At 46.4% G+C, this 24797-nt stretch overlaps 2 protein-coding genes across 2 annotated transcripts in view; one reads left to right on the forward strand and one right to left on the reverse strand.

Moving 5' to 3' along the window:
* Positions 1-4414: 4414 nt before the first annotated feature.
* On the reverse strand, positions 4415-6397 carry LOC130120476 (probable pancreatic secretory proteinase inhibitor). Its single transcript, XM_056289029.1, has 4 exons — positions 6349-6397; positions 6229-6260; positions 5994-6106; positions 4415-4460 (listed from the first exon to the last, which is right to left on the reverse strand). The coding sequence occupies exons 1-4, from the start codon at positions 6395-6397 to the stop codon at positions 4415-4417; spliced, it is 240 nt and encodes a 79-aa protein (XP_056145004.1).
* A 7365-nt stretch (positions 6398-13762) lies between these two features.
* Positions 13763-24797, forward strand: part of polr2b (RNA polymerase II subunit B) — a 30908-nt gene continuing 19873 nt past the window's right edge. Inside the window, exons 1-10 of the mRNA XM_056288968.1 lie at positions 13763-13900; positions 14463-14535; positions 16914-17064; positions 17415-17527; positions 19688-19907; positions 20669-20827; positions 21390-21554; positions 22099-22295; positions 23190-23309; positions 23808-23994. Coding sequence (XP_056144943.1) covers positions 13882-13900; positions 14463-14535; positions 16914-17064; positions 17415-17527; positions 19688-19907; positions 20669-20827; positions 21390-21554; positions 22099-22295; positions 23190-23309; positions 23808-23994 — 1404 coding nt within the window. The 5' untranslated portion in view covers positions 13763-13881. The remainder of the gene's footprint in view (positions 13901-14462; positions 14536-16913; positions 17065-17414; positions 17528-19687; positions 19908-20668; positions 20828-21389; positions 21555-22098; positions 22296-23189; positions 23310-23807; positions 23995-24797) is intronic.

The raw sequence follows: 24797 nt of genomic DNA on the forward strand, positions 1-24797 counted from the left end.
AGTACACATGGAAGGAAGTACAGAGTACACATGGAAGAAAGTACAGAATACACATGGAAGAAAGTACAAAGTACACATGGAAGGAAGTACAGAGTACACATGGAAGAAAGTACAGAGTACACATGGAAGGAAGTACAGAATACACATGGAAGAAAGTACAGAGTACACATGGAAGGAAGTACAGAGTACACATGGAAGAAAGTACAGAGTACACATGGAAGGAAGTACAGAGTACACATGGAAGAAAGTACAGAGTACACATGGAAGGAAGTACAGAGTACACATGGAAGGAAGTACAGAGTACACATGGAAGGAAGTACAGAGTACACATGGAAGAAAGTACAGAGTACCCATGGAGGCAAACAAAAAGGCACAGGAGAAAATACTGACACCGGTTAAGTGCCCCTGCAGGATTCTGAAGAGAACTTGGGGTATCCTATCAACAGACTAGGGGTCTCCCCTAGAGCTCGCCTTCTCCGGTGTTCGAACTTGGCGACAACCCCCCTTTTTCGCCTACCGGTAGAAGGGAAGTGCAATTTTATTGAAATTTGTTCGATCTGCGGATGACGCGAGTATATTTTATTCTGGTGAGAATTGACAGCAGCTTTTGGGGGTGACCGCAATAGAAATGGAAAAATGAAAACGGTGGTTTGACAAAAACAAATTATCCTTCAATCTGGACAAAACACAGTTTATGTTGTTGGGACATCGCTTAATACATACCAAAGTAAAAGCAGTGATAGACAATGTCCAACGAGAACGAGTATATGAAAATAAGTTCCTGGGTGCGATACTCGAGCACAAAATCTGCTGGAAACCTCACATGTGCGAGCGAAGCTGGCGAGGAGCATCGCAGTCATGAGAGAAGCGAGTCGCTTTCTCTGTGTAACCTCGATATCGACTGAAACGACGGGGGCCTTAAAGACTAGATGTTGACACAGGCCCCCTCGACACGACAGAGCTTCGAGACAAGAGATGAATGCAGGGCCCTTTGCAAAGCTCCTATTATTTCAGTTGATAATATTCTTAAATAGTGCATATACATGTAAACCGTCTCCTGGATCTCCACCTTGTCGCGGTGGAGAAGCTTGTGTGTACCAATGATCCCAAGAGCTATTCCATCCGGAGCTGGGCTCCTGGTAGGGTCACCCAAGGTGGATGGGTCAAGGGGGACGTTCCAGATGAAGCGTGATCCAACAAACACCTCAACGGCAGAACTGGCGGAAGATGTCTCCGGATCACAATGGCAGTGAAGGTGGATGAGAGAGGGTGGTCCCCAATCATCTTGGTTCTCCATGCCATTGGACTCTGACCACCCCCTGTCATGGACTGTGTGGTGGCTGCAGGCGCATCAGCCTCTCCATGTAAAAAGCTGTCGCGTGTAGGCGTCCTAAAGGACAGTCATACTTGACCCCAAGTGACTGCCGATGATGATGATACGTGCAAACAGGACCTGGACCCACTACTATTAGCTTGTCGCTCTGCAAGAGGGATAGATGACGCCATTGTAATGCTTTTCGGTACATGCATCTGGAAGGTTGTAAGTAAAACACATGCACGAGTCCTCTTTCTGGATTTCTCTCCTGCATTTAACACATCCCACCCAATAGTCCTGGCTGACGGACTGAAAGAGCTATTTGGACCGGACTCAAAACTCATCACATGGATTTTGGATTTCCTTAGAACTCATGGGTAAGGGTAGGTAACACCATATCAGAGGTGTGCTTTACTTCTATTGGCACACCACAGGGCAGTGTGCGGTCACCTTTGTTAGATATTTTATACACGGGCTGTTGTCACCGACACCCTGGACACCATATAATGAAGTTTGCGGGTGACACCGACTTGGTCAGCCTATTGGAGCGGGATGGTGTCTAACATGGTCCGGTTCTAAATGACTTCGGCGACTGGTGTGAGGCGTCACATTTGAATCTGAACACATCCAAGACCAAAGAACTGATGTAGATTTTAGACACGATGCTCCACCACCCACTCTATCTAGGATCAGAGGCGAGGAGATTGAGGTGGTGTCAGAGTGTCAGTAGCTTCTTCATATTGATCACAAACTCTCCTGGGACCGGTGTGCTGATGCTATGTTTTTAAGAGGGGCCTGCAGCGCATTTACTTTCTTAGAAAACTGAACTTTTTTAATATTGATAACACAACTCGGTAACACTTTAGTATGGGGAACATAAAAAAACTTAATTACTAGTTAATTAGTAATGATCAAGATGTCACTTTAGTATGGGGAACAATTTCTAAGTAACAAAAACTTAATTTACAGTAATTTAACACTATGAACACTTGCAGTTTTGTGTGTTGTTATGTAAGAACAGAGCATATTCATTAAGTGTTAGTAAGGCAGAATAACTCTTCTTGTGGTACTACCACCTTATAAAGGCCATACTAAGCAAAGCATATTGAGATGGTACTACTAATAAGCAATACTTCTGAGGCTATAGAGGGAAAACTCATAGTTCATGGCTTACTGGTTGTATAATAAGGCCATGCAGAATAAGGCATTAATGAGTATGTAATAATGACCAATTAAGAGCCAATATGTTGCTCATTTGCATGCTAATAAGCACCTAATTAGTGGTGACTACGTTCCCCATACTAAAGTGTTACCCAAAATTCTTACTCTATTTTATAAATCTTTTATTGAGAGTATTCTTTGTTGTTGTATTGTATACTGGTAAGGACATTCCAGAATCACTCACACAAGCAAATGAGGAATAACTGTGAAGAACGGTGGGAAAATCATGGGGGGAGCAGCAGGCCGACCTGTACCACCCGTACCTGACCAGGCTGACTGAGAAGGCAGACCAGGTCTGCATGGATACGTCCCATCCACTCTCAGTGGGGTTCCAGCCACTCACTTCTGATCCAAGGTATAGACACCCCAAGATCAGGACCACCGAGCAAAAATGTCCTTTATTCCCATGGCGATACCTCAGGTCAATAAGGAGCGGTAGCCATGGGGAGTCTAGGGAAGCACATGGCCTAGGGGCTGTGAACTACATGGATAGATAGGGGATGTGCAGTACACACTGTTTATTTGTATTAGAATGGTCTAAGTCTACGTCTATGTCTTATGTCTAAGTAAGCCATCCCCAAAAGAAGTTGTATTTGATTAAATTACCACGTACCCCTGGGGGTCCACGGCCACAAGGCAGTTGCCCACTTTGTCCAGTCAGTAATCCAGCCTTGATTCTGATCTGCTGAGCGGCTACAAAACCTTCAGCCATCTTACCAAACTTAAAACAAGCGTGCCATCCCGTGTACGCTGTGTGGCGTCTCGGAAGACTTCAAGAAGTAACGAAAACCCAACTTACTAGCAGGGTAAGATTTGGTTGTTTCAGTCTTGGACGGCTCGGCGGCGCAGTGGTTAGCGTGGTCGCCTCACAGCAAGAAGGTCCTGGGTTCGAGCCCCGGGGTAGTCCGACCTTGGGGGTCGTCCCGGGTCATCCTCTGTGTGGAGTTTGCATGTTCTCCCCCTGTCTGTGTGGGTTTCCTCCGGGGGTCCGGTTTCCTCCCACAGTCCAAAGACATGTAGGTCAGGTGAACCGGCCGTAGTAACGTACTAAATTGCCCCTAGGTGTGTGTGTGTGTGTGTGTGTGTGTGTGTGTGTCAGCCTTGTGTGATGGCCTGGCGGCCTGTCCAGGGTGTCTCCCCACCTGCTGACCAATGACTGCTGGGACAGGCTCCAGCATCCCTGAGAGCAGAGTAAGCGGTTTGAATAATGGATGGATGGATGTTTCAGTCTTGGTTTTATGCACATTGACGTATATATATATATATATATATATATATACACACACACACACACATATATACATATATACATATATATGCATGTACGTGTGTATATGCATATATATGTATGCATTCTCTTGTCTTTCCCAATTACTCTTGTAAAGCACCTGTATGTTCTGATTAAAAGGCGCGATAAAGTCATAAAGATTTACTCTATTACTTTATTAGTTACTCGCTACCAAGCTGTTAAACACTTCTTGGCCAAAGCCGGTTCACTCGGCATCAGCGCTCCCGGAGATGCTGCTGGAAATGACGGACGGAGACTTTGCCGACAATTTGAGTTCAGTTTCACATCTTTAATGGCCAAGGATTTCACAGGGGGGAAAAAAAGGAAGAAAAGTCAATGCGGTCCTTAGCAGGAGTATGAAAATATAAAACAAAACCCTACGTCGTTATAAAAGGATAGCTGAATAAAGCATATATGGCTATGTTGTAGTGAATATGATGGATTAAGTTTGTGTCTGTGTGTGCTCGCGTTCGTGTGTCTGTGCGTGTCCCACAAACAGCTCTACAGTCTAACACCTATATCCTAACAGAGAGATCCAAAGTACATGTGATGGTGTCTTCGGTCACGAAGCAGAGCGGCGGCGAGGGTCCTCAGCAGGGGCCGTCTTTCACGATCAGAATGTCCGTGTTTGTCTCCCTGCAGAGAAAGGAAACAGACGTGGTTTGTTGGTCTGCACAAATCAGGACAACTCGGTTTAACCTGCGTCGTAAGTCACAACTGCAGCTGCACTGAAGCCCCGGAGGAGATGAGCCGTGGTGCGGAGGCGCCCGAGGCCAGTCTGACGCTCTCTCTCTGGTGCTGTGTGCTCCTCCGGAGGAGGACTGTGCTGGTTCAGCAGGACAGCAATGCGGTCCACCTTTTAGGGCAGGGGTGGGCAGTCTTACCCAGAAAGGGCCAGGGTGGGTGAAGGTTGTCGGTCCAACCAAGCGGTTACACACCCGTGTCTCCTAATCAAGTTCCTGGGCAAAGACTCCGCTGGTGGATTAGTGGGATCAGGTGTGTAACTGCTTGGTTGGAACAAAACCCCTCCCCCACCCACCCTGGCCCTTTCTGGGTTAGACTGCCCACCCCAGGGCCAGGGTGGGTGGCCCTTTCTGGGTAAGACTGCCCACCCCAGGGCCAGGGTGGGTGGCCCTTTCTGGGTAAGACTGCCCACCCCAGGGCCAGGGTGGGTGGCCCTTTCTGGGCAAGACCGCCCACCCCTGTATTAGTGTAAATGTACGTGGCATAATTACCGCCTGTTGAAGCGAGGTACCTAGCAGCAGTCTCACCTTTTTATTCATGTCTACATTAAGAACAGGAATAACGGCGTCCGGGTGGCGTGGTGGCCTATTCTGTTGCCTACCAACACGGGGATCGCTGGTTCGAATCCCCGTGTTACCTCTGGCCTGGTCGGGGGTCCCTACAGACACAATTGGCTGTGCCTGCGGGTGGGAAGCTAGGTGTGGGTATGTGTCCTGATCGCTGCACTAGCGCCTCCTCTGGTCGATTGGGGGGGGGGAACTGGGGGGAATAGTGTGATCCTCCCACGCGCTACGTCCCCCTGGTGAAACTCCTCACTGTCAGGTGAGAAGAAGCGGCTGGTGACTCCACATGTATGGGAGGAGGCATGTGGTAGTCTGCAGCCCTCCCCGGATCAGCAGAGGGGGTGGAGCAGAGACCGGGACGGCTCGGAAGGGTGGGGTAATTGGCCGGATACAATTGGGGGGAAAATCCAAACAAAAAGAATAACAACTAAGATCATCATCATTATTGCTGCTACTTCTATTAAAACTAGTATTATTACTATAGAACTACTGCAACCACTGCTAGATATCAGTATTAATACTCGCAGTCTTCCTCGTCATAATTCTACTTATTCTCGGCTGTTATGCATTCAGAAAAACTAGCCCTAGCTCCCCGCAGGTTTCCCAGCCGGCACCTGCCAGCTGTGAGTAGATGCTGGCCGCTGCTCAGTTCAACATTAAAGCACTGACAGAAGCAGTCTACCGGTTTTTCAATAGAGACCTCTGGCTTGTTGACTGCTCTGTTTCAGCCAGTAACACCCGGCAACCCGCCCACACTCTGCTTATTGGAAATCCTCCAGAGAGACCCGAGTAAAGATATCACATGGTAAAGTCTGTAAGAGAGTGCTGAGCTATCTGAACTCAATATGGGTATAGTACTCACAGTCGGTGGACACACAGGGCACACTCGTTGGGGTAGGTGACCCCGTTGCTGCCGCAGAGCGGGGCGTAGTTGAGGGGACAGGCCTGAGACACGCTCATATCACCACAGGAAGGCTGCGACAACAACCACATTATCTTTAATGCCAACGCAGTATCCATAAAAGAATCCAGAGTACTACAACAGAAAGTGGGAAATGTCAAGTGGGGTTGGTGTTTGGCCGTCTGTGGTCTCTTACCCTCCGGTAGAGCCGGGACTTGTCCTCCGCATCTGCGAAAGGGACATTCCGGTTATTAAACTGCCATCTGCAACATCAGACACTAAGAGTCCACCCTCTGAGAGTCAGTCAGCAGCTTACCCACGGAGAGGAGGAACACCAAGCAGAGCAGCAGCATCTTCCCAATCATGTCGAAGCTGAAAATATGACCCCCTCCAAAAAAAGCAGAATGACAACAGGAAATGTGCTCCGTTATGACGACAGGCTGAAATCCTAAAAGGTCTTTTCCCTCCCCCTTGATATTTTTCTCTCTTCCTCGGCTCTTGGATGCGTCCTGCTCGTCTGCGTGTTTTTGTTGTTGGTCAGTGATGTCATGTGGAGGTGGGCGCCCCCGTCGGTGTTTGAAATAATGTAACCCGGCCATAACTAAAGCCATGTTTTGACGGCTGTGCGCCTGACCAAATGGGTTTGACCAAGCCCCCTCCATTGTTTTGGCCTTTATTAGGGGATAAACATTCCTACAGCCCATTTATTGCTGAGCAGGTGGAAAACACAGCAGCGGCGTGTCATGGAGCAGCCAAGCTACATACAACACACGAGATAAACACCAGCGCACTGGCAAAGAAGGTTGAATCAGTTCATCTGGACACAACGTTTATTGACAGGTACGTTTCATAACTCATCTAAGTGACCTCTTCAGTCTCAGCTGACTGCAGGTACCCCACCCTTATATACAGTACAGTGAATGCAGGTACCCCCACCCTTACAAACAATACAGTGGCATAACCACCGAAACCAATGACCAGTTTCATATGCAGATATGGGAGTGACCACTAACTAGAGTTTCAAAGGCCATGTGTACTATTCACAGGGGATTGGGGAATAGTTGCAATCACAGCATTGTAAGATGGAGACAGATGTGCTCTTGGTAGCCCCCCCCCCCACCGTTCAGGGATGGTCGTTCCCCCTTCACATTGATGGCCTCCCTGACTCCCCTTCAAACCAGCGTTGCTCCCTATCAAGGACGTGCACATCCTCATCCTTGAAAGAGTGGCCACTGGCCTGTAGATGGTGTAGACCAGGGGTGGGCAGTCTTACCCAGAAAGGGCCAGTGTGGGTGAAGGTTTTTGCTCCGACCAAGCAGTTAAACACCTGATCCCACTAATCAACCAGTAGAGTCTTTGCTGAGGAACTTGATTAGGAGACAGAGGTGTGTAACTGTTTGGTTGGAACAGCTTAGCTAGCCCCTGGCCTGTCTTTCGCCAGTTTTTGCAAAGAAGAATAATGATGGATGCGAACATCATGGACCAAATCCTACGCGAATCTTTTCACACTTTCTCCTATGAGGGAAAAACTAGGAGTGAAGGCACATGGGGGACCAAAGCCCGCCATCAAGCCGGTGCAGAGAGTGGGCTCGGTGAGTCGGAGTTTTAAGTGTTCTAGGTGTAAGATTCGACTTAGAGACGAGAGAGACATTGGTTGTAAACAAACTCTATACTTAGAACTTAGCAAAGTCAGGATACTCAGCCATCAGGCTACATCTGCGTTCTCTCCAGTTCGGCTCATACTTAACATTACTTCCTAGTCTCGCCTCGCAAGAGCCCCCCCATCAAAGACTAACCAGAGAGCATGCGCATTAACATAAGTCTCAATACATTACACCCCTTTCCCCCAGTCAACAAAATCTGCCAAGTGGCGTGGAGGGTGCCGGTCTCTTGCCGGATGCTGTAGAGGGGTGGTGGGCACAGGAATGGCCACAGGACCAGAGGGATCTTCAACAGACCTGCTGGTCTCTGGTCGTGGCGTTTCAGACGAGCTAGACTCAATCGGCCCATCTTCAGGTGACTGCTCACCGGGAACAATGGATTCTCCAGCGACCACATCCGTGCATGCAGTTGCTCTACCACACAGCTGATCCGCGTGGCGTCGATGCATTTGCCCATCAGGAGTCTGCACTCTATAACAAAACTGGGCCAGTAGGATCGGCTATCACGCCAGGGACCCATTTGTGTCCCCCAGTGTAGCTCCTCATGTACACAGTGTCCTGTGGCCTAAAACATCTGTTTGGGCCTTGCAGCTTTTCTGCACTCACCTCCTGCTTGAGGTGTATCTCATTTTCATAGTCAGGATGAAGGCGATCAAAGGCCGTGGTAAGACGCCGGTTCATGAGAAGCTCGGCAGGGCTCTTTCCTGTTGCTGAATTGGGAGTCACATGCTGTGACAGCAGAAATCTAGCCAGGCGTGTCTGCCAGTCACCGATAGTGATCCTAGACAGGGCCTCCTTGGTTGTCTGGACCATAAGTTCTGCTTGGCCATTTGAACGAGGATGGTAAGGGGCCGTAGTCACTGCTCTGATGCCATTCCGTCTGACAAACTCTTTGAATTCTTCCGATGTGAAGGCCGCACCGTTGTCAGAAACAATGACATCTGGCAACTCGTGAGTTGCAAAGAGGAGCCTCAGTGTGCTGATCACTGCAGAGGGGGACATTGAACTCACCATGGCAACCTCGAACCACTTAGAGTGTGAGTCCACAATTATGAGAAATGTCTTCCCCTGGAATGGACCAGCAAAGTCAATGTGTAGCCGGGACCATTTCTTAGTTGTCCACTCCCAAGGGTGCAACTGTGCTGTTGGTGGTGCATGACGAGTTCTCTGGCAGGTTTCACAGGATTTTACTGTCTGTTCTATTGCTAAATCCATACCTGGCCACCAGGCATAACTCCTCCCCAGGCCCTTCATACAGAACTGGATCCTTCCGAGTAAGGGCGGCAATGTGTTTTGCATTCAGTGGGGCTTCAGGCGCCATTTCCAGTAAGAGCACCTCCATGGGTGGAGGGGTCTCACGCATACCAGCGGGCAGTGGTAAGCGACTGAGGGCATCAGCATTTGCTAGCTGTTTGCCAGGGCGGTAGCACAATTCGTGATCGTAGGCCCCAAGAAGAACGCTCCAGCGCAGCATGCGTGGGGACAGGACAGGTGGCATGGGCTTAGAGTGGTGTAGCAGGCCCAAAAGAGGTTTGTGGTCAGTAAAAACCACAAAGTGGCAACCAGCAAGGTACTGGTGACATTTTTTGACTGCAAAAATGGCCGCCAAGGCCACCTTATCTATTTGGGCATAATTTCTTTCAGTGGAGGATAGTGTCCTCGAGGCAAAGATGATGGGAGCCTCCCGGTCATCGGACTCCATATGGAAGAGCAGCGCCCCTAAGCCATAAGGCGAAGCGTCACAAACAACGGCTAATGGCTTTGTTTCCTCATAGTGCGTGAGCACATCATCAGCCTGAAGCAGCTATTTTGCAGCAGTGTAAGCTTTTTCATGTGCGTCAGTCCACTGCCAGGGTGCAGACTGGTCCAGGAGGCGGTGCAGCGGTTCTAAGATGGTAGCCTTGTTTGGCAAAAAACAGCTGTAAAAATTGAGTAGGCCTAGGAGTGACGGAAGCTCCGTTTTGTTCCAGGGCGAAGGCGCCTTCTGAATATCCTCAACTTTCTCCATAGTCGGCCACACGCCATCCTTGTCCACACGAAAACCTAAAAATTCAACTTGGTCAGCAGCAAACACACTCTTCTCTTTCTGTAGCCGCAATCCTGCTTCTGGGAATCGTTCCAGCACTGCACAAAGATGGTCATTGTGCTGGTCAACAGTCTTCCCCGCTATTAAGACATCATCCAGGTACGGTTGCATGCCTGGTATACCGGCGAGGAGTGTATCCATGAAACGCTGAAATATGGACACAGCTGTCGATACTCCAGACTGCAGGCGGCGGGCCCGAAACAGCCTGCGATGGGTGTTTATAGTGAGAAGCTCTGCAGCCTCGTCGTCCAGCATCAGCTGCTGGTAAGCTTGTTTGAGATTCAATTTACTGAAAAGCACCCCCCCTGCCAATCTGGAAAACAGTTCAGCCACCGTATGAATGGGGTATACATCAGGTTTCACAACTGTATTCACAGTGCAGCGATAGTCACCGCAAATTCTTAAGCTGCCATCCTTTTTAACTACTGGTACGATGCGTGTGGCCCACCTTGAGTGTCTAACGGATTCAAAAATACCCTGAGCTACTAGCTTGTCAAGCTCCTCATCTAGCTTTGGCCAAAGGGCAAAGGGCACCGAACGTACTTTAAAAAACTTGGGTGATGCTGTCGTATCAATTTCAATAGCAATTGGAGGGGTTCGTGAAGCCCCAAGGTCCTGGAAGACTTCTGCATATTCCGTTAAGATGGACTCCATGGATTGTAAGCATACTTGGCGCACCCCCATTACAGAAATGCCCAGTGCCTCAAACCAGTCCCTGCCCAGTAGACTTGCCCCCTGACCTCGAACAATAATCAGTGGTAAGGTCTTGTGATTGCCTTGATACTGCACATCCACAAAAATCTTCCCATTAACTTGTAGTTCTGCTTGTGACCATTGTCTAAGCACACTACTGTCCTTGTGCAGTAAAGGCGGCTGGTTAGGCCACAAGGTGTTGTAACTGCCCTCACTGATCAAGGAGCATGCGGCTCCAGAGTCCACCTCCATTACATGTGTTTTGTTATTCAGGGTCACAGTGGCTTGATATGGCTTTTTTACGTGAGCATACAGCTGCCTGCCCATGGTGTAAATGTCATATTCCTCTTCTTGTTTCCTAACAGTGTGTGTGTGTTGTTCGGATTGAGGAACTGTGTCAGAAGAATTTGCTGATGCGACATCCCTGCTCCTTTTAAAACAAACACGAGAAATGTGCCCCCCTTTTTTGCAATAGTGGCATACAGCAGAGGTAAATTTGCAATGTTGTTGGTTGTGTGTGCCTCCGCAACGAAAACATGGCTTTGCACCACCTTCTGCTACTGTTTGTTTCACTTTCAAAACGGTTTGACTTTGTGCAGTCTGATGAACTTCTGCTGACTGTGGTGGTCCCATCTGGTTTGGTTGTAGTATTCACGCATTTAACGTGGCTGTTTCCGCTGCAAGGGCTTTCTCCTCTGCTGCTTTGAATGTGAGTTCCTTTTCAGCCAGCAGGCGGCGCTGCAGCGCTTCATCTAGCACCCCACAGACAATTCTGTCACACAGCATGGCTTCCAGTTGGTCACCAAAAGCGCAATGCACTGAGAGTTTACGGAGCTCAGCAGTGTAGCTGGAGATTCCTTGGCCTTGCTTTTGTTTGCAATTGTGAAACTGAAAACGCTGAACAATTTGTGATGGAGGAGGGCTGTAGTGGTGCTTCAAGGCCGATACTAAGTTTTCATAGGTGACGGCCGTAGGAAGGACGGGAGCGACCACCGAACATAGTGTAGAATACGTTGCAGCACCACAGACGCTAAGCAAAATAGCACGTTTCTTCTCCTCCCCATCTACTCCATTTGCCAGTCTCTCAATATACTCCTCAATGGCAGTGCCGGAACCTTCATCAGACTCTTCCATGCGACCCAGCGTGGTCATGGTGGTGTCGTTAGGCTACTCACAGATTCCTCAAAGCTGTAGTAGAATATCGGAGGTTGCTGATTTCCATCAATGAACTCTTCAGAACTGTTGGAGTTCGGATCCGCTTCGTCGCCAGTGTAAGATTCGAGTTAGAGACGAGAGAGACATTGGTTGTAAACGAACTCTTTACTTAGCACTTAGCAAAGTCAGGATACTCAGCCTTCAGGCTACATCTGCGTTCTCTGCAGTTCGGCTCATACTTAACATTACTTCCTAGTCTCGCCTCGCGAGAGCCCCCCATCAAAGACTAACCAGAGAGCATGCGCATTAACATAAGTCCCAATACATTACGCCAGGTATGACAAGGTGGAGTGGCTAACGGGCAGTGCGCTAACAACCCGCTTGTATTGCTGGCCTTGCGTGATGCTTAAATGTGCTGCTGCTGCAGGAGATGGGTGTTCTTCAAAGTCTGCAAGAGATGGATTTGAGAATCCACGAAATGTTGGCAGATCTGTTAAGCTTCATGAAAAACCAAAGGAGCATGTCAGTGCAGCCGTGCAATCAAGCCTGTTGTGAAATGTGAGGGTTGATACTCTGATTGATGAAGGCAAAAGCGTCTCCAGTTGGCAAAGGTCTGGAAAAACCGTGACATTCTGAAAAGGTTGATTGATTCGGTGTCATTATTGGGTCGTCAGGAGCAGGCCTTTAGGGGGCGTGATGAGAGTGAAAAGTCCAATAATAAGTGTTTTCCCGCTATGGCGATGAGTTTTAAAAATATGATGGGGGGGAGGGGGGGTTGCTTGGGTGGTTGCTTCACCAAAATGTTTGGTCAGCAGCCGCCACTGGTTATACGTAAGTTTTGTAATCAAGAAAGGGAGCGAGGGAAGGGTTCATGTTTGTGTCATAAAGGCTATTGAATATTGAGTGCCACAATATCAATCAAATGAATAAATGTGAAAGTATGAATAGAAACAACAACAACAAAACCAATGGAAAGGAATTTCAGAGCTTGATGGACGGTATTCTATTGATATTGTGGAGTTAGGAAACAACGAGACAGGAGACGTGAGAGTAGACGTAGTCGAGGTAGTTTACTAGCTCCAACTTTGCATGTCATACATTCGACAACGACACTGAACTGTGTACCGGAAGCGGAAGTCCATTATCTGACCCCTCGCCTCTTCCCTTAAAGGTACACCGTCCTCTTAGGTGAATGTCTCTAGTTATATAGATGTGGGTCACCACAATATATACATTGGTGTGAATCAGTTTAGTTCTTTCATACTTTCAATTCATTTTCATATCTATTCATTTATACATTTTATCCGTGTAGCCAGGGGTGGACAAAACGATCCACAAAGAGCCGGTGTGGGTGCAGGTCTTCCAACCAAGCAGTTACACACCTGGTTCTATAGTCAACCAATGGTCTTTGCTAAGCACCCTGATTTGTAGACTCAGGTGTGTAACCGCTTGGTTGGATCAAGGATCCGCACCCACACCGGCCCTGTCTGGATCATGTTGCCCGTCCCTCCTAGACAGCCCATTATTTCTCTACACACGTCTTGATTTTGATACATATTTCAACACGTTAAAACCTTTATTTATTCACATTTCTTTACCGTAGAAGAAGGATAGGCTGTATTTGTCCATAAGAGATAGTGGAAAGAAAAAAGTGTATGTGCAGTTAAAGTAAGGGGTGGGCAACCCGATGCAGAAGGGGCCGGTGTGGGTGCAGGTTTTTGTCCCAGCCAAGCAGTTACAGGCCTGATCCCACTAATCCACCAGCGGGGTCTTTGCTGGGGAACTTGATTAGGAGACACGGATGTGGTTGGAACAGAAGCCTTCGCCCACGCCGGCCCGTTCTGGATCAGACTGCCCACCCAGCCCAGAGACTGTAACATGCCGTGTTTTCTGGTAAAACATACCGCGATGGGCAGCAGTATGACGGGGTAAGAGGCTCAGAAGTCTCGTTATTTTCTTACTTATTGTTATTAACATGCGCCCCATTGGCCCTTATTCGACAACCTAGGGATGATACGCAGTGTGCTTTTCAGACTGTAGGGGGCAGCACCGGCCTCGCAGCGTCTAAGCCTGCCGAAAAGGAGGCGCGAAAACCCGGAAGCAGATCTATTACCGCCGGGTTGACCCGACGAGAGCCGCTGAAACGTATCTTCGTGTTTTTGTTTTCGGTCCGTTTGGCTGCTTCCAGTACGTTTGTTTGGGTCCCCGTCGTGCCGTCCAGTTCGGCTGGCAGCTGTTACACCCAGCTGCGGCCATGTACGATCAAGACGAAGGTACGTAGTTTTCCCAGTCGTCTAAAGGAAAGCGACACTAGCTAAAGAAACTGGAAACCGGGCTAGCCTAGCGCCTGTTAGCGTTAGCCAAGCTAAAGGCTTCATAACGTTGTTTTTATCTCCTTTTCTATCCACCCATCTACCCATCCATTCATCCATCCACCCACCCGTTATCCAAAGCGCTTATCCTGCTCTCGAGCTCGCGGGGATGCTGGAGCCTGTCCCAGCAGGCGACCTTAATCTGAGGTCCCTAAAACACGTTGTTGTTATGAAGAACCCCACAGCTAAAGTTCATTACTGTTCTTGTGTTTGCTGTACCCGCCTCTCAGCTCGCAAGGCGGGTCGGCACAAGTCTGCTGCTGTTGCTGCTGCTCAGAATAATGCAGCCGGTGGTGTTCTGATCACCCAGTCGGAACAGCGTGTTTGATAATCACCCGATTAGCACTCATAATGATGTTTGGAATGATAATCCTGGACGAAATGCCTGGGTTAACGTCTGACGTCACGCAGTCTCCTTCTGTCGGCTTGTTCCCTGTTTCTGACATCTGACGATGTTTACCAGAAAACCAATATGACGAGGATGAGGACGAGATCACTCCAGACTTGTGGCAGGAGGCCTGCTGGATCGTTATCAGGTAACGTGATGCTGCAGCCCAGGTAGAACATAATGCACCGGAATCGGTTTTATTGACAGCCGCACTCAGCAGAACAGTTTAGATATGGGGGGGGGGGGGGGGCTCAAATCAAGGCGGAGGTGGCACCATCCTGATCACGCGCACACATACCTGCATGTGTACCGTGCCTTTCAACGGGCTCGAGCAAACACTTGTTCTTTTACAAGCAACACATTTTAGGGGTGCTAATAATTTCGTGATTGAAGAAAATGACAATCACCACATTAAAGCATATTTTATTTGAAAAAAAATAAAGGTGCCCTGTTCAGCATTAAATTAGATGCAACATAAATGCTAATGTGTTAATTTACACACTTAACAGCAAAGTTGTTTAAAATGAAATCAAACATAACACAAGCTTGTTTTCATTTAAAGTTCACATGGGCCCTCTTGCAGTGTAGTTGAACATAAATATAACATAAAAGACTTGGCAACGCTTTAGCTGCAGCTTGCATCTATAATGCCCTATAAGCATCTATAATGCCCTATAAGCGTCTATAACGCCCTGTAAGCATCTAAAATGCCCTATAAGTATCTACTGCATCTATAACGCTCATACTTTCCTATGTTTATTACAATGACTAACGGCTATGGCTGAAGACTGAAATAGCACTGAAGTCTCATTATATAGGACGGTGTAGATGCAAGCTTCATAGAAAGTGTTACCAGACTTGGTAAAACTTTCTATGAAGCTTGCATCTATAATGCCCCATAAGCATCTATAACGCCCTATAAGTATCTATTGCATCTATAACGCCCATACTTTCCTATAATGCGTGTTACAATGACTAACGGCTACGGCTGAAGACTCTGAAATAGCACTGAAGTCTCATTATGCATCTCTACAAAACTTCAGCAAAACAAGTTGGCTGTGATGCATTATGACATTTGACAGATAAACAGACTAATGATGACAAATTTATATGCATAAATCCGTTTTAAATTGACATAATGTATCATAAAGGTGGTTATGAGGTGTTGTGAGGGCGTATACATGGTTATAATGAATTTTACAATGACTTATAGCTACACTTATAGGGCGTTATAGATGCAAGCTTCATAGGAAGTATTACCAATGACTTTGCTTTAATTTACACTTTTAACAACTGGAAACTTCTGGAAGATTGCAGCTCTTTTTTCCCCTTTGGCAGCAGTTTTGGCAGCACCTTTCCAGCTGCGCTGTGCTCATTACGATACAGCGCCACCACATCGGCGGTGGCGTAATGCCGCAATTGCAGTTAAAGACATCCACCGAATGCAACGCTCATCAGAAACTAGTGTTTTTAATTAAGACACCCGTTGAGAGCTGGAGGCGGGACTGGGTTTGACGGAGGCGGCCGCCTCGTCATTCTCTATGCAGTAAAAACCCTGGGTATACATATAACACTATATTTAGAAGGGTATATACAATTTTGTTCATAGGAGAATTGAGATATTACACAAATCTTACAGCGCTGTACAGTAAATTTAACTCTAAGCATGCATGATGACACAAGACTATCTGGGTTAAGTTTCAGGATGATTTAAAGGTAGAACGAGTAGGATTTGTTGGTTTCAGTTTGTAAACACAACATCCAAAGTTGGCCCCTCCTCCCCAGCTCAACAACAACAGAAGGGCACGCTGCCTGACCACAGTTGCCAGAACACACCCCAGTGTACAGGCCAGCTCCGTGTCTCTCTTAATTGTCCTTTAGTGCTCGCAAGTGGGTGAAAGCCAACCCCAGATTCACTATTGTTTTGGAATGAGTTTTGTCTGCTTGGCGATTCGCCTCGCTATATTTGCGTCTTTTCGGCACTGTGTCTGCCATTGACATAGTTTCCTCTTGGATGCGTGCTCACAGTCTCGATCTGGCACCTGATCGCTACATTTTTTTTAGAGTCTTAGAGTCTCGCTGCCCAAAGGTTTACACCCAGAAACATCCTGTACACAGCAAAATAAGAAAACACAGGCAGAGGACACGGTCTCTGCACATCCACACACGTATAGTGGGTCATAAGTGATGATTGAGAGGGGTTATTTTTGTATGAGTCTACACTTTGTTTTTAGGAAAATCCTACTTGTTCTACCTTTGAAAGGAACATTCTCAGCTGATAGACTGTGTCATTGTTGTCATACTTTAATACTTAACACTAGCCTATGAACAGGCTAGCAGTACAATTTTATAATGACACAAGTAAAATGTTTTTTCGACACAGCACAATGTATTTTGATAAAGCCTCACCAACTGTTTCACATATGTTTTAACATTTTAAGATAAAGTTTACCTCTGAAAAAATAGCAAAGGAGAACCACAAAATAATTTAATTCATTATTGTCTTGGATTTGTCCCACTGTTCAGTTCCTATTTTGATGAAAAGGGTCTGGTACGACAGCAACTGGACTCATTTGATGAGTTCATTCAAATGTCAGTGCAGAGGATTGTGGAGGACGCCCCACCCATAGATCTACAGGCTGAGGCCCAGCACACCTCTGGGGAGGTGGAGGAGCCGGTGAGATTCAGGGCGATTGGTTTCTTGCTTTCTCCCACAGCAGAGTTTTTCTTATTTTGAAATTTATATTTTTTCACAACAACAAATATCAATTGACATGTGACATGTATCCATACTAGATCTCATACAAAAAACATGTATATTTATATAGTAGCAGTAAGGAGCTACAATAGGTAAGAGCTGGGTTTCCATGTATTACATGTGTTGCTTTTTTCTTCACACCTGCTTTTATATGTGAAAAGCAAAAGAGAGATAAATGCTCTTCAATAGATGACCACTGCATGCCGAATGTAATTTTTCCATCCCTCTTCTAATCCTGTTATCTTATGGTACTGTACCTTTCTCTGCAGCCACGTTACCTGTTGAAATTTGAGCAGATCTACCTGTCTAAGCCAACTCACTGGGAGAGAGATGGTGCCCCCTCTCCCATGATGCCCAATGAAGCTCGACTCAGGAACCTTACGTATGTATTAATGTATTATGGAGGTAGTCCATCTGAAATTGCAAAACGACCCCACCCTTAGCAGTAGGACCACCCTTCACCCTGACCAAGTGTGTCTGCTCCTGAAGCTGTCTTCAGTCCACGTACTTCGCATACAGGGGGTAGTACTATAGGCAGAAGCATGGGTGTGCTATGGGTTCCCCAGTCTCACCTATAATGGCCAACTTTTATATGAAGGAAGTGGAAAAGAGGGCTCTGATGTCCTATCCAGGGACACCACCTAGCCATTGGTTCAGATTTGTGGAGGACACCTGGGTTAAAATTAAATCTCAGGATGTACCCCATTTCACCAACCACATTAACTCAGGTTCACCAGGGAGGATGTGAAAAATGACAGGTTAGCCATCGTAGACTGAAATTGCAGTTGGTGATGGGGACGTATAAGTTTAGGGGGACATTTGATTGTTGATGTTTACTGTAGACCAACGCATACTGATCAGTACTTAAGGTTTGACTCTCATCATCCACTGAAGCACAAACTAGGAGTCATCAGGACGCTCTACCACCGAGCTGACAACGTCCCCACTGACACAGCGGCCGAGGAAGGGGAGAAATCCCACATTAAACAGGCCCTGGTTAAGTGTGGTTATCCTAACTGGGTGTTTATCAAAGCCAGGAAGATGCCCAAACAGTGCACCAGCCAATTGAAGAGAGGAGAAGGACAACACCTGCCTAAGCTTAAACCAGTGGTGATTCCATATGTGGCGGGAGTGTCTGAATAGTTGAGACGCATATTTTCCAAACATCACGTCTCAGTTGCTTTCAAACCTCAAAACATCCTGCACCAGAAATTGGTCCACCCCACGGATCAGGTCCCCTGGCACAAATAGAGCAATATAGTGTAGCTGTTAAGTGGCAGGAGGATTGCCGTGACTTGTATATCGGGGAAACCAAACAGACGCTGGCCAAGAGGATGGCACAACACAGGAGCGCTAACACGTCAGACCAGGACTCCACAGTCTACACCATCTACAGGCCAGTGGCCGCTCTTTCAGGGATGAGGATGTGCACATCCTTGATAGGGAGGAACGCTGGTTTGAACGGGGAGTCAAAGAGGCCATCTATGTGAAGCGGGAACGACCATCCCTTAACTGGGGGGGCTAAGAGTATGTCTGTCGCCATCTTAGGGCCCAGACACACCAAAGCGACTAGCGGCGACGAAGGCCAGCTGTTGTGTTGCCTCATGTCGTCTGCCGTCTGGGCCAAAAAGTAGCACTTGAACATACCGCAAAGACTACAGCTGACGGCCAACTAGCATGTACGTTCTGCATTGATTCGCTAAGCTGAACAGCCAGTCAGAGGGATCTCTCTCACCGACGGGCTCCAGCGATTCAACATGCTGAATTGGCCGAATAGCTGCCGACAGAGGCTTGTCTAGTGCCAACAGTGTGGGACACCGCAAAAACTAGGGTCACAGACACTCACCGACCGCCCGACATTGGCCGACAGCTGACCTGGTGTGTCAGGGCCCTTACAACGCTGTGATTGCAGGTATTCCCAAATCCCCTGTGAATAGTACACATGGCCACTGAAAATCTAGTTAATGTCCACGGCAATTTGCATATGAAATGATCATTGTTTTTAGCTGTTGTGCCACTGTGTTGTTTATAACGGTTGCGGGTACCTGCAGTCAGTTGAGACTGAAGAGGTCACTTAGATGGTGATGAAATGTTTCTCTCAATAAACGTTGTGTCCAGATGAACTGATTCACCTTTCTGTGATTTTCTTACCTGGCTTATTGACCATGCATAAAGACACTCACGTGTTTGTCATAAGCATGCTTCTGTGTTTTATTGCTGGGTCCCCCACATCCCAGATGCTTCGAAGGGATGTTTTTTCTGACTTCCTTTATGCATTTAATGTATTCAAACAGAAAAAAGGCAATCTTTCAACCACAAGTTATTTGGGTGAAGCAGCAATAAGATTAGCTCAAACTGTAATCCACCAATTCAACTATGCTGACAATGGATTTTTTTAAAAAGGTTCAAAAACATTGAATATGAACATATTTTTCACAGTCTTCTATAATTGTGTATACTTGGGCTTTACTGGATCAGTGTTTTAATGTATATTCTGTCACCCATGTTGAAAGTGACCGTTGTTCTCTGCTGCACCCTCCAGGTACTCTGCCCCTCTGTATGTCGACATCACTAAGACCATCATCAAGGAGGGGGAGGACCAACTGCAGACCCAGCACCAGAAGACCTTCATTGGCAAAATTCCCATCATGCTTCGCTCTACATACTGCCTGCTCAGTGGCCTAACAGACCGTGATCTTTGTGAACTGAACGAATGTCCTCTCGACCCAGGCGGCTACTTTATCATTAACGGCTCAGAAAAGGTTAAGTGTCAGAATCTGATTTCTAGTCTGCTCGGCAGCAGTCAGCCAGGCCTTAAAGCATATTATTACATTTTAAATTTGATATTATAGTGCTTTGTTTTCAGTTTCTGATTTGCTGAAGACAGCAGTCAGTGATTCCCGTGTTTGTTGAGAAGTTAAAGGGGTAATTACAGTTGTTTTGACAAGGAGATAGATCGTGATTTCACATCGGGTGTTAGCTATAAGCCAAAGTGCACCTGAAGGGTACCGCAGAGAGGTTTGTTCCATGCAGGCCATAGTTGATTCACGCATATCTTTGTTGAATGTAGAGAAAGTGTGGGGGTTGGTTGGGGGGGATCATGGTTCCAGGATGCTGGAGGTCATTGTCGATCCATTTTGAGGTGTCATGGGCTGAACGCGACAGAAAAGTGGCCATCAGCCAGGACTGGCCTTGACAACACGGGCACCTCTGATGGTCCACTCTATGCTGAAGAAAGCCCTGTCACCTCATCACTCTATAGATTCTGTCATTAAATAATTTTATATATATATATGATATTAGTTTGTGATACTTGTTGTTTGGTTGTTTCAAATATAGCAAAATGCTTTGGACTTTATTTTAGTTTATTTTTTCATGTTGTACTGGCTGCAAATTAGGTAATTGATAAGTGATTGTTGGCTGAAATGTTTACTGAGCAGTTGAAGGGACTAATTAATGTCCCCTGCACTATACATATTCTGCCACATGAATGTAAAACTTTTTTTTTCTTTTTCATTTAAAGGTCCTGATTGCTCAAGAGAAGATGGCCACCAACACGGTGTATGTGTTTGCAAAGAAGGACTCGAAGTATGCCTACACAGGGGAGTGCCGCTCTTGTCTGGAAAACTCCTCGCGTCCCACCAGCTCCATCTGGGTCAGCATGATGGCCAGAGGAGGACAGGTGACTAACCATCAACAACTCCCTGTTCAGAGAGAATTTAGCATAGTACCAGGCACAGTGTAGCCCTTGAGGAAAGCGATAGTGAATAATCCTTTTTTTCTTTTCTTTTTTTTACACCCCCCCCCCCCCGCCCAAAGGCTTGTTATACACATATGACGGTAATACCCCTGATAAGTCACCATGGCAGAAGTGGCAACACTTAATGTTTTGGACCTTAAATAGCTATCTGTGGATAATATCCATCCGTCCATCCATCCATTATCCAAACCACTTATCCTGCTCTCAGGGTCATGGGGATGCTAGAACCTATCCCAGCAGTCACTGGGCGGCAAGCGGGGAGACAGGCTGCCAGGCCATCACAGGGCCTCTGTGGATAATATTTATAACAAAACATCTTTCTGACCTTACCTGGCATTTCTCCTTTGGTGTCAAACAGGAAGTCGATACCTTCAGGAATAAGCCAGCGCTGTCTTTTATTTACTGAGGCATTGCTTAGGTTAAAGTGTTTCAGTGACTCATGAAATGATTGGATGATTGTTTTGTTTTGTTTTTTGGATCTTAGGGTGTGAAGAAGAGTGCCATCGGCCAGAGGATTGTGTCCACTCTGCCCTACATCAGGCAGGAAGTGCCCATCATCATTGTGTTCCGTGCTCTGGGCTTTGTGTCAGACAGAGACATTCTGGAGCACATCATCTATGACTTTGATGACCCTGAGATGATGGAGATGGTAATCTTTCTTTCATAATCCTTCTGGTCAGGTCTCACCAGTGGGTGGTCAGAGTATTGTTCCTACTGAGCGACGACACAGGAAATACCCACTTGAGTTTCTGACTCCCACTATTTGGACACACATAGAAACTGGTTTTATTACTAATTTCTTTTCGATTATGTTAAATTTGTTTTGAAATTTGTATTTATTTTAGAATACTTGTTTTCCATATACTTCAGACACTGCACATGAAAGTTGCAAAGATGAATGACTGATGACCTACCAATGAAATCCCTAGCTATGTGAATTGTATTCTGTTTATATTGGAAATTACCATTAGCAGAAATGCAAGCTTTAGATTACAGCTCTCTAAGTAGAATTTAAAGATTACTTGTTAGCAGTTAATGAAACTGGGTGGTATATGTAGGGTTGGGTGTTGAGGACTGGCTCTGACTTTGCACTGCTTCCAAATTTTTACCTTAATTTTCAACCCCCAACCCCGGCGATATTAATGCCTTGCTCTTGCTATTCCTCGGGCCGTAATGATTTTCTCTGTCTTTAGGTGAAACCGTCACTAGATGAGGCCTTTGTAATCCAGGAGCAGAATGTAGCTTTGAACTTCATTGGCTCCAGAGGAGCAAAGCCTGGTGTCACGAAGGAGAGGAGGATAAAGTACGCAAAAGAAGTCCTACAGAAGGAGGTGCTGCCTCACGTGGGAGTCAGTGACTTCTGTGAAACCAAAAAGGCTTATTTCTTGGGGTAAGGGTCAATGTCTCGGAGAGTAATCGGTAAGAGTAATCTCAGTACAAGAAGAATATCGGAGCAATTGAGTAATCCAGATACATGTCTATATAAAGTATATTGGAGTAAACACCTTTCATATCCAGTATGATTTCTCATCATTTCGGCTGTGCAGATGTACAAATGAAACAAAATGTGTTTCTCCAGGTCACACGTGGTTGATAAAACTGCAGTCTTTGATGTGAAATGGGTGCAGCTATAGGAATACAGTGGTATTCCAATAATGCAAAGTGGAAATTCCCTGAGCTGAAAAGGAAATGTCTCTCATTTCCATTTGAGGATATTGAGGATTTGTTATCGTTTGCATTCCTTAAGCTGTGTGACACTAATCCTTAGGGCCCAGACACACCAAACCGACTAGCAGCGACGAAGGCCGACTGTTGCGTCGGTTGCCATCTGGGCCAAAAAGTAGCACTTGAGCACACCGCAAAGACTGCTACAGCTGACGGCCCTGATTCACTAGCTTTGCACTGGATGAACAGCCAATCAAAGTGATCTCTCTCAAAGCCCAAAAGCTGCCAACGGGTCTGACTGGTGCCGACGGTGCAGGACGCACCGCAAAAACTAGGGTCACACGCTCACCGACGGCCCGACAGTGGCCGACGGCCGACCATCGGCCTGGTGTGTCAGGGCCCTTAGAAGTAATGTACCAAGAAAATATGATGGCTAACATCCAAAGGCTATTTGGAAAAAAAAATGCATGCAAACTTGGGCTGAGATCATTTTGTTGTGTGCTTTTCTGTAACCAGTGCACAAACTGGTAGATAATGGTGCCGTATTGACGTTATTACTGCATACATTTTTGCCTCAAATCTTTATGGAAAGATTCTAACTCTTTTCTTCCACTTCCAGGTACATGGTACACAGACTCTTACTAGCTGCCCTTGGTAGAAGAGAGCTGGATGACAGGGATCACTATGGCAACAAGAGGCTGGACCTTGCTGGGCCACTTTTGGCTTTCCTCTTTAGAGGGTGAGGCTTGACAGAGTCTATTGTTTTTATTTTATCCTGACTTTATTCATCTAACTAGGAGCATATTTGTGTTTGAAACATGATTGATAGTTGATTATTAATTTTTAGATTTCCATTCACTTCCTACTTTTTCTGTAAGAGAGGGAAAAATGGAAAAGGCAAATTCTGTTTAATTTTGACAAGACTTGCACTATCACAGTGGATGTGTCCATGGTTAATGATCATATGATCCATGGAATATTTACTTATCAGTAAATATCAGTACAGGTTGCCTATGACAATGGTGGTAGTAAAAAAATGTTAAGGTGATTATGTATATATACAATAACAAAAGGGCAGTTAAATGATTTTGTTGTTCAAAGCTATCATTTGCAAACTCGGTATCTGTTTAAGAAGTTGAGATCACATTAGCACATCACATTGCACGACTCTACACGTGACACACGTCGTGATGAACGCGACGTTAGTGAGACCACTCTCCTTGTGATGTCTGAATAGCATGTTTAAGAACCTGCTGAAGGAGATCAGGATCTATGCCCAGAAGTTCATTGATCGAGGGAAGGATTTCAACCTGGAGCTGGCCATTAAAACCCGTATCATCTCGGATGGTCTCAAGTATTCTCTGGCCACAGGGAACTGGGGCGACGTCAAAAAGGCCCACCAGGCCAGGGCTGGAGTGTCCCAGGTAAGACACTGCAGGCCTAAACGTTGCTGTTTGTAGTTACGCAGATGCTCTTAAATAGATATTGTTAACACTCGTTTCTTTCTACCTCTAAAACATCAAGAAACTCCTAGTATGTGTAAACTTACTTGGCTTTCTGTAAAACTTGAATAGTAACATGTAGGGCTGGGCCCCGAATATTCGGCTGTCCGGGTATTCGTTCGTTGGGTAGGTATTCACTTTTTTCAAATTTTTTTGTAGATAATAAGGGTGAACTGTAAAAATACATTTTGTCAGCATGTTCTTGTACTATGTTTATACTTTTTAATGGCACTGTTAAAATATGGAGATATGCACGTCCGGGTAGTGTAGTGGTCTATTCTGTTACCTACCAACACAGGGATCAGTGGTTTGAATCCCCATGTTACCTCCGGCTTGGTCGGGCGTCCCTACAGACACAATTGGCCATGTCTGCGGAGGTGGGGAGCTGAATGTGGGTTTGTGTCCTGGTCGCTGCACTGGCGCCTCTTGTTGGTTGGGGGTGCCAGTTTGTGGGGGGAGGGTAGTGTGATCCTTCCACGCGCTATGTCAAACAAACAAACTTAGTAGATTGTTACAGCTGTAGGCTTTGGGACTCGTACAAATTGGGACAGAATGGAAACACCATTTTCAAGACTGAAGTGAGCATCAAATTTGTGGCCTTTCAAACTAAATGACTCACACTCGGCTTTTTACTTACTATATAATCCCAATAAACGAGAGCTGGGTTATGACATGAAGGTGTAACTGGCTGAAAGCCCTGTAGAAGTTGGTGAATATTAACTGAG

Source organism: Lampris incognitus, chromosome 1 (genome assembly GCF_029633865.1).
Source record: "Lampris incognitus isolate fLamInc1 chromosome 1, fLamInc1.hap2, whole genome shotgun sequence".
NCBI classification, from domain to species: Eukaryota; Metazoa; Chordata; class Actinopteri; order Lampriformes; family Lampridae; genus Lampris; species Lampris incognitus.